The 12,865-nt window shown below is 41.7% G+C and overlaps 1 protein-coding gene across 1 annotated transcript; it reads left to right on the top strand.

Annotated features, from left to right (window-relative positions):
- The first annotated feature begins 300 nt into the window (after positions 1-300).
- Positions 301-7,154, top strand: LOC103091685 (peptide YY-like). Its single transcript, XM_032959215.2, has 4 exons — positions 301-602; positions 3,399-3,586; positions 4,431-4,502; positions 6,738-7,154. Exons 2-4 carry the CDS (start codon positions 3,402-3,404, stop codon positions 6,760-6,762), a joined length of 282 nt encoding a protein of 93 aa, XP_032815106.1. The 5' UTR covers positions 301-602; positions 3,399-3,401; the 3' UTR covers positions 6,763-7,154.
- The last annotated feature ends 5,711 nt before the right edge of the window (positions 7,155-12,865 follow it).

Below are 12,865 nucleotides of genomic sequence, written 5' to 3'. Positions count from 1 at the left end.
CGGCATGCAAAGTAATAACAATGATACAATTAAAAAAATACATTTGGTTGGGGTGGGGGGGGGAAATGAAAAATCAAAGCGTTAGTTAAAATGAACAGAAAAGCAAAATAACAAAAAATGTGCCACAGAGTAATACATCCTGAATATTTTATCTGGATCATCTTCTCTCAGATGTGAATTAAACGTTTGCATGCTGGGGTGGATTTGTTCGTATTGTGAGTCTTCTTCTACCAGGGCGTGCTGTGCGGTCGTGTGTCCTGCAGCGCGTATGTGTGGTGTGTGCCAACACATCCAGGCGTTGAGTATGTCACTGCGGGGGTGAGCGCCGCGGCTGAGCAGCGTCACTTCACGTGCACCACCTCCCCGTTAAAGATCAAGTGGGGCAGTGCTTGTGTTTTCTTTGAACTTTTTTTTTGGTATCCGGTTCTGCCTAATTTTAACAACCGTGGGGCTCCTCCGGACGACAGCGGCTAAGGTATAAATGAGAGGGGAGCGCAGGCGGCGGGCAGCAGAGCTTCAGGTCACAGGGAGGAGCCATCCGACCAGAGACGCTCAATCCTCACAGCCTCGTCTCCCGCTCGCTCGCCCGCTCGCACGCATCCGTGAGTCCTCCTGCCTCGCGTCGCGCTCGCTCCAGTTGTGCCTTTTAGTACCTGGCTCCGTCCACCACACTCAGTTGGCTTTGCCTGGAATTTTATTGCGAAAGGATTTTCTAAATCACGTGCAGAAAGGTATGCTCCAGAACACAAACTAATTTTTTTTAAAAAAATTTTTAAAAATTAGTTCTTCTCGAATAGCTTGTTTGCTTATGGGATATTTTTTTTTATTGAACTTTCAAACATTGCTAGAAAATGCCTAATCACTTTTCCGTAGTCTAATCTAGAAATAGGATGCACAATGCATGTGAATTATAACAAATGAGAAACTTACGGTAATAATTGAGAGTAAAAGCCCGTGCTAACTTCGGGAGTTTGACAAGATGCTATCGAGCAATAAAGAACTGAATAACATGCTTGAACATACTATAGCAATAATGTACAACCCGCAGTGAATTAAAGTTAATAAACCTTTTTTTGTTCTGAATGAAAATAACTTCAAACGAGGAAACAAAAGCGGTAAACAAAGAATCCTGCATCACGTCGGTAATGTTTAGTCTTTCCTATCGGCAGGTTGAATAATCATGCCGAGTTATCATTGTGGGCAATGATATGAACCGAGTATTATTACAGTGAGATAAACCGAGTATTATTACAGTACACTGTTTACGTGGCGTGTCTGGAAAAGTGCGCATCTCATCCGTGCATTGGCACAACGATACTGGTGCTTGAGTATAATTCACACAAATACAGGGCACGCAAAGAAACAACCCATGTATTTTAATTATATTTACTTCATAAAAGCGTTATTTATAGGATGATTATTTATTTTCAGATTCTGCTCAGTCTTCAGCCAACTTTTGGAAAATTATAATAGAAATATACCAGTGGAAGCATTTGGTACAATTTTCATTCAATTAATGTAGAGTACTGCAAAGTAAATACATTGATTTTGATTGATCAAATACCAATTTTTAAACATGAAACAAAAAAAATCGCACCTCTGCCAACATTCGAATCTCTCAGTAATGTACATAACCTATACAAATTGTAGGATGCATGTATATGTGATGTAATAAAAAAAGATTTGCCTGTGAAATGCAATGGTCTATGGGAATCCATGGTTCTACAGCGATTTATCTATGGTCATTTACACGTCTTATATGGAGAATGTGTGAAGTGTGTGCCTAATTGCATTATCTTCTCTATGAGGGATCCCATTGCTTAACTATATTGTGACAAATAGATTTCATTGAGTACATCAATTTTCAAATTGTTTATTTTTTGCAGTATGACTGAAGTTTAATATGTAAATACCCCATCTATGTAACCTATTGTAACTGTATTTAAGCCATTATAGAATAAATCAAACTCTAATACATATTAAATCTTGACTTAGAGCTTGCGTGACTGCAGGAATTCATATTCTTTGGGTCTTTCGGTAAGTCACATAGATAGGTTAAAATTAAATAACAAAACACTAACAAAAAACGGCGACGTTTCGATCTCAACACACGACGACCGCTTGTGTTGCGATCGAAACATCGTGGTTTTATTTTATTTTAATTTTCTTTGAACCTATCTACGTGACTTTAGCGAAAGACCCAAACAATATCTAATATATATTGCTAACAAAGGCCACCTTGGCATTACGTGTATAATCCAAATGCGTCTCATGGTATGTTTTGTCTTTTGTTTTTCAAAATATCACAAATTCTTTGCAAACATGAGGATTGTTTTTCATGAGACTTTTAAATGCACATTTTAAATAAAAGTACATTACTTATATTTTGCATTTGTTTTCAGGCCATATGCTTTTAAATGTAATGAAAAATATGGCGTAATACTTTGTGACCTCAATTATCTAAATTTGCCATCTTTCTTAATTTGTCATGCTATTAAATATAAAGGAATACCTCAGAAAAGTCTTTGCAATAAATAAATGTACATCAGTAAAACATTGAAATATAAACGCTGATTATTATAAAAAAACGTACTCTTCTGATTTGTGTTGTTTTAATTTACTTAAGTATTCCAACATGAAATGCATTTGTAAACGTTAACACACTGCATTTGTAATGTCACCATAGAAAACATCCACGATCGTGCGTGCTTACTCTGTCGCTTACATCAATTCTTTACTCCAGACATGAGACCTGTACAATGTGTACCGGATCTCACTTTGAAGAGAGATTCGTTAATTGATTTTAACCCGGTTACAAATCGCGTTGGTATGTTAGCGTGCACATGCCTGTCCACACGTATGCATAATACATTCATTATGTAGAACATACTCTACGCACGCAGTGATAAAATTCAATGTTGTATTATTGCCAACATATGGCACCATGTAAAGCATTCTGAATAGAAGATGCGTGATGATGTATGCACAGACGTCAATGTGTCGGGAGCGCTCGTGTAGTGTGGTTAGCGAACTGCGCGAAAAAAATCGGCGACCCGAGTCTGAGTACCGTTCACGGCCAATGCCAGTGACGATTAACCTGAACCAGTCGTGGGCCTCCCCTAGGTCGACTCAGCCTTATACGATTACCTGTTGCGATGTGTAAACATCGCCACTTGGGAGACAGAGGGGGCCTCGCGTGGTGCTGGCCACCCACCCCTCGTGTGCCGTCCCGGCCTTCGTAGGCGTTTGTTGACAGCACTAACCCACCCAAAACTGTTAAGCCTATACGGGGGATCTTTGCCTTTAGTATCGGTGCATTATGCATCGTGCATTTATATATATGCGCGCGCGTGTGTGTATGTATGTATGTGGGTGGGCGCTGCCCATTGTGACGACAGACGATGGTCTCCCCGCGTGTGCGCATGGCCGCTCTGGCCCTGAGCGTGTGTGCCATCCTGTGTCTGGGGATGCACGCGTCCGCCTTCCCGCCCAAGCCCGACAACCCCGGAGACAACGCGTCGCCCGAGCAGATGGCTCGCTACAAGGCGGCCGTGCGCCACTACATCAACCTCATCACGCGCCAGAGGTCCTGGCGGATCCCCGCTCGCACGCGGCTCGCGCGTGGCACGCGTGGATGTGTCGTGGAGCTCGCGTGGCTCACGTGACGCGCGTGACGCGTGTGAATTACGTTGGGCTCACATGATAAACATGGCTCACATGGCACACGTGAATAACATCGGCTCGCGTGGCTCACATGGCACCACGTGGCTCACATGCCCCTCCGATTGGCACGGTTGACTAGTTACGGTGCGAAAGAAAGTCAACGTACATGATTAGACGTGTAAAACATGGCTCAAGTTGGAACACGTGCAAAACACTTCACACCAGGGCACACAGGCTCACACGGCTCCTGTGTCTCACACAACAGACCCGCAACAGGGCTACACGACTTAACCCAGATGATGTTGTCAGGTCATGTACATCACTCGCATGCACATGCGTGCGCGCTCACGCACACGCACATCATGGTGCGTATTTGTCCCTTGCCCGGATTAATGCGAAGTTCTCACACAGCCATTAATCCCCACAGCTAGCAGTCCATAGGCATGCATTAACATGACAACAATTGCAATGAAACTGTAAATCTTTTCGCTATGTATACTTCGGTAATTATCATTACCGGAAGTATTTTTGAATTTACATACGAAGTAGCGAGCATCACAAGTGACGCATATGATGAATACGGGGTGGGACATACGTATTACAGTACTGGTGGAAATTTTATGTTATATTCATTGCCATATTTTACCTGGATAGTCCCTTGAGATGGAACACTTCATTTGCAAGGTTGTCCAGGGTGTCAAGTGACGCACAGTGATGGCAACTGTACTTGTACTGTAACATTGGCGTATACGTGCGCATGCCCATAGGTATGGTAAGAGAGCCTTGACCCCGGAAAACTGGATCTACCGGGACCCGGCAGAGGAGAGGGTCACCTATGGGTGAGACTCGCCGTCACATCTTCAACTCATCCTGCAGTCCGGTGTCGTGAGGACTGACCTTATTCCATCTGGATTTCCTCTCTCTGCTCCGATAAAAAAGGCTTATATACAGAAATCTGTTTTTGTTAATATTGCAAATAAGCAGGGTGAATGATGGTGGTGAGTTCTTTTCGGTTTGTACTTACACAGCTCTGCAAATGCAGCCCCTTCATTTCATACACTTAATCTTCCGAAATATCACGTCATAAAGTTGTGCATTTATAAATGTACTTACTGACGTATGCCTTAGTTAAGCCAATTTTAAATGAATAATCTGGACAATGTTTATTATGTTAGTATTAACCGAAAAGGAAGAAACATTTACGAACCTCTGAAGTATGAAAATGTTCTGAATCAGTTCCATATTTACCCTTTTATGTGGCAACAAAACTGACACCTTTTTTTGAAAGGAGTCATGTTTGCATTGACCACAATACCTCCGGTCGGAATGCAAACAAAAAACATAACTCTGATAATGTACTGTATGCACTGTTCTTGAAATTGATTGGTCCACACCATCAGAGTATGAGAGCTCGGGGTAAGCATGTGTAAATGTTCTCATACTCTGATGGTGCATTGTCTTTGAGTTGTGCGCCTTTTGGCGTCATCTGGTCCAACACCATGTAAGACGAGGCTCTAAGGAAAGCTGTCTCGGGTGTGGACCAATCAATTTCAAGGACAGTGCATACATTATCAGTTATGTTTTTTGTTTGCATTCCGACCGCAGGTATTGTGGTCAATGCAAAAATGACTCCTTGTAAAAAAAAAGGTGTCAGTTTTGTTGCCAGATAAAAGTGTAAAAAACAATTATCATATTTTGCTACTGGCAAAGGAGGTTCCAATGGAACAAAACAGGTGTTAAGATGTTGAAACACCAAACTGAAACTTTTGGTGTTTTAACATCTTAACACCTGCTTTTGTTGCCAGAAAAAAGGGGAAAACCTATTCTCACCTTTTTCCGTTTCACATTCATTTTGTATTTGTTATATGGATGGTTCTGTTCCTGGCTAACAAAATGAATCCATGCTGTGTGAGCACAGCAAGAACAAAACAAAGACATACATTTTGCAGAGAACGAGTCCAAGGTTATTAAGAGGTATTGATGGTAGTGTCAACGAAACGTGCGAAGATAATGTAATGCAAATGTTAAATGAAAAAGTTATGTACAGGTAAGCCGTATATTTTAGTTTAACGGTGACAAAAACACAGGCAAATCGAAAAAGAGTGTGTGAACATCTGGGAGCTAGAGGCACCAGAAAACAAACATAGGTACAGGTGCAAGTGTGCTCTGTGTTTTAATTTAAAATAGCATGAGGTGCATAGCTCCTCTAACTGTAGCATACAATATTTGTTTTAAAATTAAGCTTATTTATAAAATGCTAATGCATTACTGCAGTCAGCATGCTAAATTTACCCAGGGTTATCTAGCTGCAGCAGTATGTATCCGATATCACCATAAGACTCGATGAATAATTGTTTTACTGGGGCTTAACACACCTGTGGTCCCTCTTCTATGGAGCATACATCGCTTATTTTGTGTGGTGATTTGTGACCCATATTTTTTTTGTACATCAAAATAATACCAACACCATAGCGCGACAGCATATAGAGCCAACTGGACAATGCACTCAATTCTAACTATGGCTGCCAGATAATTGAGCTCTTCATGATTAAATTACTTACACTTTTGTGAGAAGTAAAAACAATGGTTAGCGAATTAATACCATTGTTCCTGCCATGGGAATGTGGAATTTACACCACTTGCTAAGGACCGTCAGCTGAGTAAATAGGGGTAAAACGAATTTCTGTCTCGTAATTAAATGAGTGTTTACAATTCAGGGTCATTAATTGAAAGGTTTTTTTTTATACAATGTGGTGAATATGGTAATATCGGTCTCTACCCATTGCATGGGTCACATGAACCCATTTCATGGAACATTTATTCGTACGCATTCAGTCTGATTCATTTATTGTGAGCGTCATAATAAAACATGAACCAGTGAACGAGGTACGCTCAAAGAGGAGTTGTTTGGATATGGAGGAGACATGTTAGCTAGGACTGGAGTTACGCATAGCTACTTTTTTCCCTTGAACAGATAACAGTCACACATTGAATGTGGGCTCAATATTGATGGCACACGATTGTTGTTCATGCTTACAGAGCTAACGATGGTCCTTTGTGTGTTCCCTACTCAGGTTGGACGATTATGCAATGTGGTGATGGCGGTACATCTCAAACCTCGCCTTCCTCTTCACCTCCTCTTAAATTATTCTGGCATCAAGCTTACTTTATGAGCGTTTAATATCACGAGCCCACATCGTTTACTGATTAAATTCATTGTAAATAAATATTACATTCACGAGGTAAAATAAAGACGACTGTCGCAGTATATTGCGTACTAAATCACAATGTAATGTGTTTCATTCTATGTAACACTATTTTCATGCCTGACTGGAGTATGGTTTAAATAAAGCTCCTCTCCAGTCACTTGGCTGCTGTGGTGACGTCACGTAACTCGCATTTTCACCACGGAAATGACGTGGGTCTACGCAACTGTGTTGGTTCATGTCAAGCGCCGTTGAGTCGAATAAAAGTCAAGGTGACGTAATAGATCCGTTGTCGAATGTGCTCTTGAGTTGCACTGCATGTTGTTCGGCATGACGTCCGACGTTTCACTACCATGCCAAACAAACACGTGGGGGTACAACCCGAAACAATAAAGGAGAGCTGTATGGAAGTGCGAAAACGTGCACCGTCCTGTCGTGTCTGTTACACGAGTGATGTGAACAGCACACAATTCATGCGGTATCGCTGTGACTTTTTCCTTTCGTTATAATCACGTGAAACCTTACCTATTGTGATAACAGTGTTAATATCTGCAATGTTATCCAACTCTCCCGAACTATCCCAGCAGTATTACACATCTTAATAATAAGCCGGAGGTCAATACTCATTATTTCCAGTTAACATTGTTAAACGGGGAAAGATTCACGGAGTATCACGGTTCTTTTTCAAGCGCGTCCTGCACTGGGATATTTGGCCATTGCCATTAATGAGTGTGTGGGGGGTATATGGGAGAATACGTGAATGCGGTACTTTGTGAAAACCAACAGCGCATGAATGCATTATTCTGAGCACTGCCATCTCCTGGCCATACCTCCAAGCTGCACGTCAACACCACGTGACAAGCCCTGGTGGTCAAGTCTTAGCAGACACCGCAAAGGAAAGTCCACAACAATGGATAAACATGAACTGCACTGTATTCATTCGCAACGATGTCAGAATTTACGATGCTAGACTACGCTTGCGATGACTCGAAAATCTCGAACCCAAAAATGTACCCTATCAAACCCAATCCCTCGTCCATTTTTTTCCCCTCGAATTATTAATTGGGATCGCGACCAATCAATCCCTCGGTCAAACATGTTTGAGTAAATGGTCAATTAAATTGAAGGTTGTCTCATTGTTGTTCTTTCCTGTTCATATTGCTTGGACGGCGTGTAATAATCTGCCTCCGATGCCCCCAAGATTATCTTGAGTTTATCTTTCGAGCTGGCATTTAACCTGTATACCACCCATATTAGCCACGTTTGCATTTATCTGCGTCTGTCACAAGAAATTTCTGAAGCCTGAATAAACCCATGTAAGTAAATACATCCATAACCGTCAATGCAAGACGAGCACCCACCCGTTGACATGGCACTCCTGTGCCACATGCAAGATTGACATATGGGACAGTGAAATTACTACAATATCCACTGCCAGACAAATACAATTCCAGCGCACTTATCATCATCCTCACGCTGGGCTCAGTGGCTTCTTCACTTGATCACATACGCGTGTGCTGCAGTTGCGCTCAATCCTACCAAGCTACAATGCACATGCATAACCCATATGTTTTATGCAATTGTAAAACACCAAATAACTTTGAAAAACACCCGTATTGCATGTGAAACACCTTGGTTTCCATCAGAATTATTCTAGATTGAAAACCAATTTCTATATTATTAGCACAATTATTATTAGCACAATTAGCACGGTTGACTATGTACCATGTGTAAGAAGTTCAGCATATACATGTAATGACATCATGTGACACCCGCCGGCTGGAAAAGGGAAGCACCGGTAAGAGCACCGCTAAGACAACATCCAATCTGAAAGGGAGAGGTATCTGGGGCAAAGGTAATGGGCGGGGCTAGCCGATATGCTCTGGGAACCTGCTCGAAGGTTCCACGATAGGGCGTGGCCAGGGGCGGAGCCTAGCCGCGCCTGGGGAGATATAAGCGGGGGCGGACGAGGGTTCGGGGTTCGTGTGTGGAGTCTTTGATCCGGACTGCGTCGCTGCTCGCCGTCATCTCTCTCCGTCGTCCGGCCACGTGGAAGATGTCCTGCGGGCTTCCATCACCATCCTCGTCACGCCGCCAGCCAGCCGCGTAGCCAAGTGTGGACGGTGGAACTGCACCCAGTGATCGGCCGTTTGTGTGTAGCCAGTAGAGACTCTAATTTCTAAGTGTTGTACTCAGAGTGAGAAAGATAAGGTTGGCCTGTGTTGTGCCTGTGTAAGAATAAAAGAAGAAGTACCCTCTACACCACGTGTCGCAGAAGGCGCTCATTACAATACATAATTAATGTATTAATATTTTACCCCCACATCAACGATAACTGGGTCATGCTGACAACAGTCTTCGGCTCGTTTAAAGTTTCACTCCACATGGTCTACGATGCAACAGGCTGAGAGCAGTTGGGGGATATAGTCCCTTTATAATGACGACTTGACACACTTGTCTTGAGATGGTTTCTTCATTGAAGAGACACGTTCACTCGAACAGGCGGAGACCCCACAGCAACAGCCCCGAGTCTCCCACGCATCTCCTTATATATGGACCGAGGCCACTTCCCCCATTCACGAACCTTCTCACTGACTCTGGACGTTTGCTCTTCCAGCAGACTCTACCCTCCTCTTCCGTCAGCTGGCCACGCTCCAATTCTCGATCATTCCCGTAGCCATCAGTCCCACCGTACAGCAAGCTGACACCACTGTCATTACCTCCCGTGGCCACTAGTCCATTCGCACTGTAGGCCGACTCCCCTGTCCTTACAGTACCTCCCGTGGCCACTAGTACACTCACACCGCAGGTTAATTCTACTGTCATTACACCTTTATGGTGACCAGCCCATTGTATTTCTGCACAGCACCAATCCACACGTATTGACTCTGCCCTGTTGCACAGGCCCTCCCCCTTCTCAACCTCTATGCTCCATTAAACAACGTCGCCAAAGAAAGTAATAATCGGTTCCAGAGAGGCATGTGGCTCTCTTCACACCCACACACACAGTTTCTCGCATCACCACACGCCGCCTCCAATGCAGCCCCCTGCCAGGCAGCCCACCACTGCCTCTCAGCCTCAAACTGCTCCTTTCCTGTGCTGCACACCACACCAAATTTGACTCATCATAACCAATATAAGTTTTTGCTGCTACAATTAGAAATTATATTGACTCAGTTGCACGGCTAATACACTCTTACACTCGCCCACATTGTGCCACTCTATCTCCAGCAGCTGCAATGGTGGCATATCTCCATCAGTTGCCAGCACTGCCCCACTGCATGCTGGGATCGGCACCGGTCAGGTATCCCAGTGCTAAAGCAAATAACTTAACACTTCCGAAGGACCCCAGAACAGCTTCTCAGCTGCAGGAGACACAAATCAACCAGGCCGTTAGCGATATCTGCATACCTCAGCCCATCAGCAAACAGGGCACTTTGCTGTGGTTCAAGTGGCATTCCAGCGGGTGATGCCGAGGTGAATGCCACACAGCATTTCAGGGTGATACAACCCTCTGCTCTTAGTTTTTCTCACCTTCCTTTTCAGAAGCTCGATGCTTCAATGAGTGTATTTGCCAACACATATCCATTTGCAGTGAAGAATAAATCCACTACATGTGAACGTGCATGATTTAGAATGTCCCAATTTTGCATATACCGTACTGTACATATCAATACTTGCTCGTAATATATTAATGAATAAATACTTTATTGTAATCAAAGCATGCTTACTTCCATATGTACAAAATACGAAGCGTACGTGTGTATGTATGATGCTTTTTCAGTTTATATATACAACTGTGGTCTATATCTGTCTGTTAATTAATGCTTGCTTTGTACTTCGAAAATTCTAAATTATAGCATTCATTATATACAAAGTAAATGGGCCATGCCATCCACAATTTCATCAAACAGAGCCCTATTTGCATGAATGTTTTTAAATATATAATTTCTCACACATAGCTAAGCAAAATAAATAACATCAGCTCATTTGTTTTTCCAAAACTCTTACTCTGTAAATTGTTCCAGAATATAATTTTCGTTTAAGCTACATTTTTTATTAATTCGCTTTACAAGTTTCTAAAAGTTATGGACATTTTAAGTAAAAATATAGTTTAACGACACAATTTATTGTATCACCTTTCCTCATATACTTTTGTATCTAGAATTGTTTAACAATGTTTTCAGTATTCTTAGTTTTTTCGGTAAAGTCACGTTGAAGGGAAACAACAAAATAATAAAATATATATAAAACAATAAAAAATCTTATTGTTTTATATATATATTTTATTATTTTGTTGTTTCCCTTCAACGTGACTTTACCGAAAAAACTAAGAATATTAATTACTGCAGTCACGAAAGCTTTAAATCAAAATTTAATGTTTTCAGTTTAGATTTCAGCCATAGCAATGAAAACCCCAAAATAGAACTTTCATTGTAATTATATTATTGAATGGATCAATGTATTTGCAATAAAGACACTTTGTGCCCCAAATCCTTAATTCTTTCCAGATGTATACAGAATTTAAAACGACTATATGGTACTCTCGTTATAATACTGAAATACACACCATGGGCTCAATTCACATAGAATTTCGCCATCATTCTGCCATTTTTTGGGTGCAATGATGGATAATTTTCATACATAACCAGAAAACGTCACATTTTTCTATGAACGTGCCATGAACTGTGTACAAAAAAATTATCCGTAACGTCTCATGCTGCAATTTAAAAATAGCCTAAAGTGAGCGGGGTCTGGGCAGAGACAACATGGCAAAAAGTTTGCGTAAAAGTATGCAATTTCAAGAATTTTCTGATAATGCAAGCATTGCACGAAAGCATGAAAATCGGCCACATTCCTCAGTCTTCATAAAATGAAATAATCTCCTTTGTGCGTTGTTCATCTCCACCTCTTGAGCCCATTGTGGAACTTCTGCCTAAATAATAACCTTCGAGGTTATGCACAATTCAAGTAAATATTTCAACAGTGATATATATTTAATGTACTGTACATTATAATTGTGCTTGCACTAAAACTGAGACGCAAGATAGATCTTTTTTAACTAATAATTTGGATTTTAGTGTTTTGCTTATCAGTTACATTTTTGATGTTATAGGTAAAAGTATAAAAAAACTGTGGTATTTTATTAAGCATTAATATTTTAAAATAATGAAGCATTACACAGCACAATACAAATAGGAATTTAGAATTAAAATTGTACTTCCTCAGCCATCATCTAATGGAACAAAAGAATCGTATTGCATTTACAAGGACATGCACTTCATTCAAATTCTTTGGGCCCAGTTATAAGGTGAGCGTGCCAATTAGAATACACATTGGAGAGCTCTCAAAGCACATTTAAATTCAGGGATGACACGCCTGGATACCTCCTGATAAAATAAAGCACGGTGATGACTTGACCATATGGCTTACATTTACGATAAGAGTAATTGCCATTGGCCAATGCCAAATACACGTAATTGTTCGAATGTAATTTAGAATTAAACTTTTTGTTTTTTCCGGTAAAGTCACGTAGGTAGAAAAAATAATAGACCGCGACGTTTCGATCGCAACACAAGCAATCGTCAAAAAGGTGAAAAAGAGGGGAACATCTTCGAAGGCAGGCTGTTTTTAAGGGTTTAGAGATGGGCGGGGCAGCTAATGTTAATGTAGGGGAAGGCTCCGACACCAGCAGTAGGTCTACACCAATCAAAGAGCTGTTTTTAAAGGTTTAGAGATGGGCGGGGCAGCTAATGTTAAATGTAAGCTCGGCGAGGGTCGTGCTCGGCTAGGGTCCGGAAATTTGATGGTAGCCCAAAGGTTTGCAGAGTACCTTGGTCTCGGAAAAGACAATATCATGTGAGCCCACCACGTTCAAACAGTGATCAGTCACGGCAGAGGTATTGGTTCTGCCGTGTTTCAAATCTGCCTTGTGTTCGCGAACATGGTCCGAGACATCTCGTTTTATTTCCCCAATGTAACTGCTACCGCAGACA

This window comes from Petromyzon marinus, chromosome 2 (genome assembly GCF_048934315.1).
Source record: "Petromyzon marinus isolate PM22_M1 ecotype Great Lakes invasive population chromosome 2, UKy_Petmar_22M1.pri1.0, whole genome shotgun sequence".
NCBI lineage: Eukaryota > Metazoa > Chordata > Hyperoartia > Petromyzontiformes > Petromyzontidae > Petromyzon > Petromyzon marinus.
Note: the sequence above shows the minus strand (reverse complement) of the source record. Positions and strands in the feature narration are given on the sequence as shown.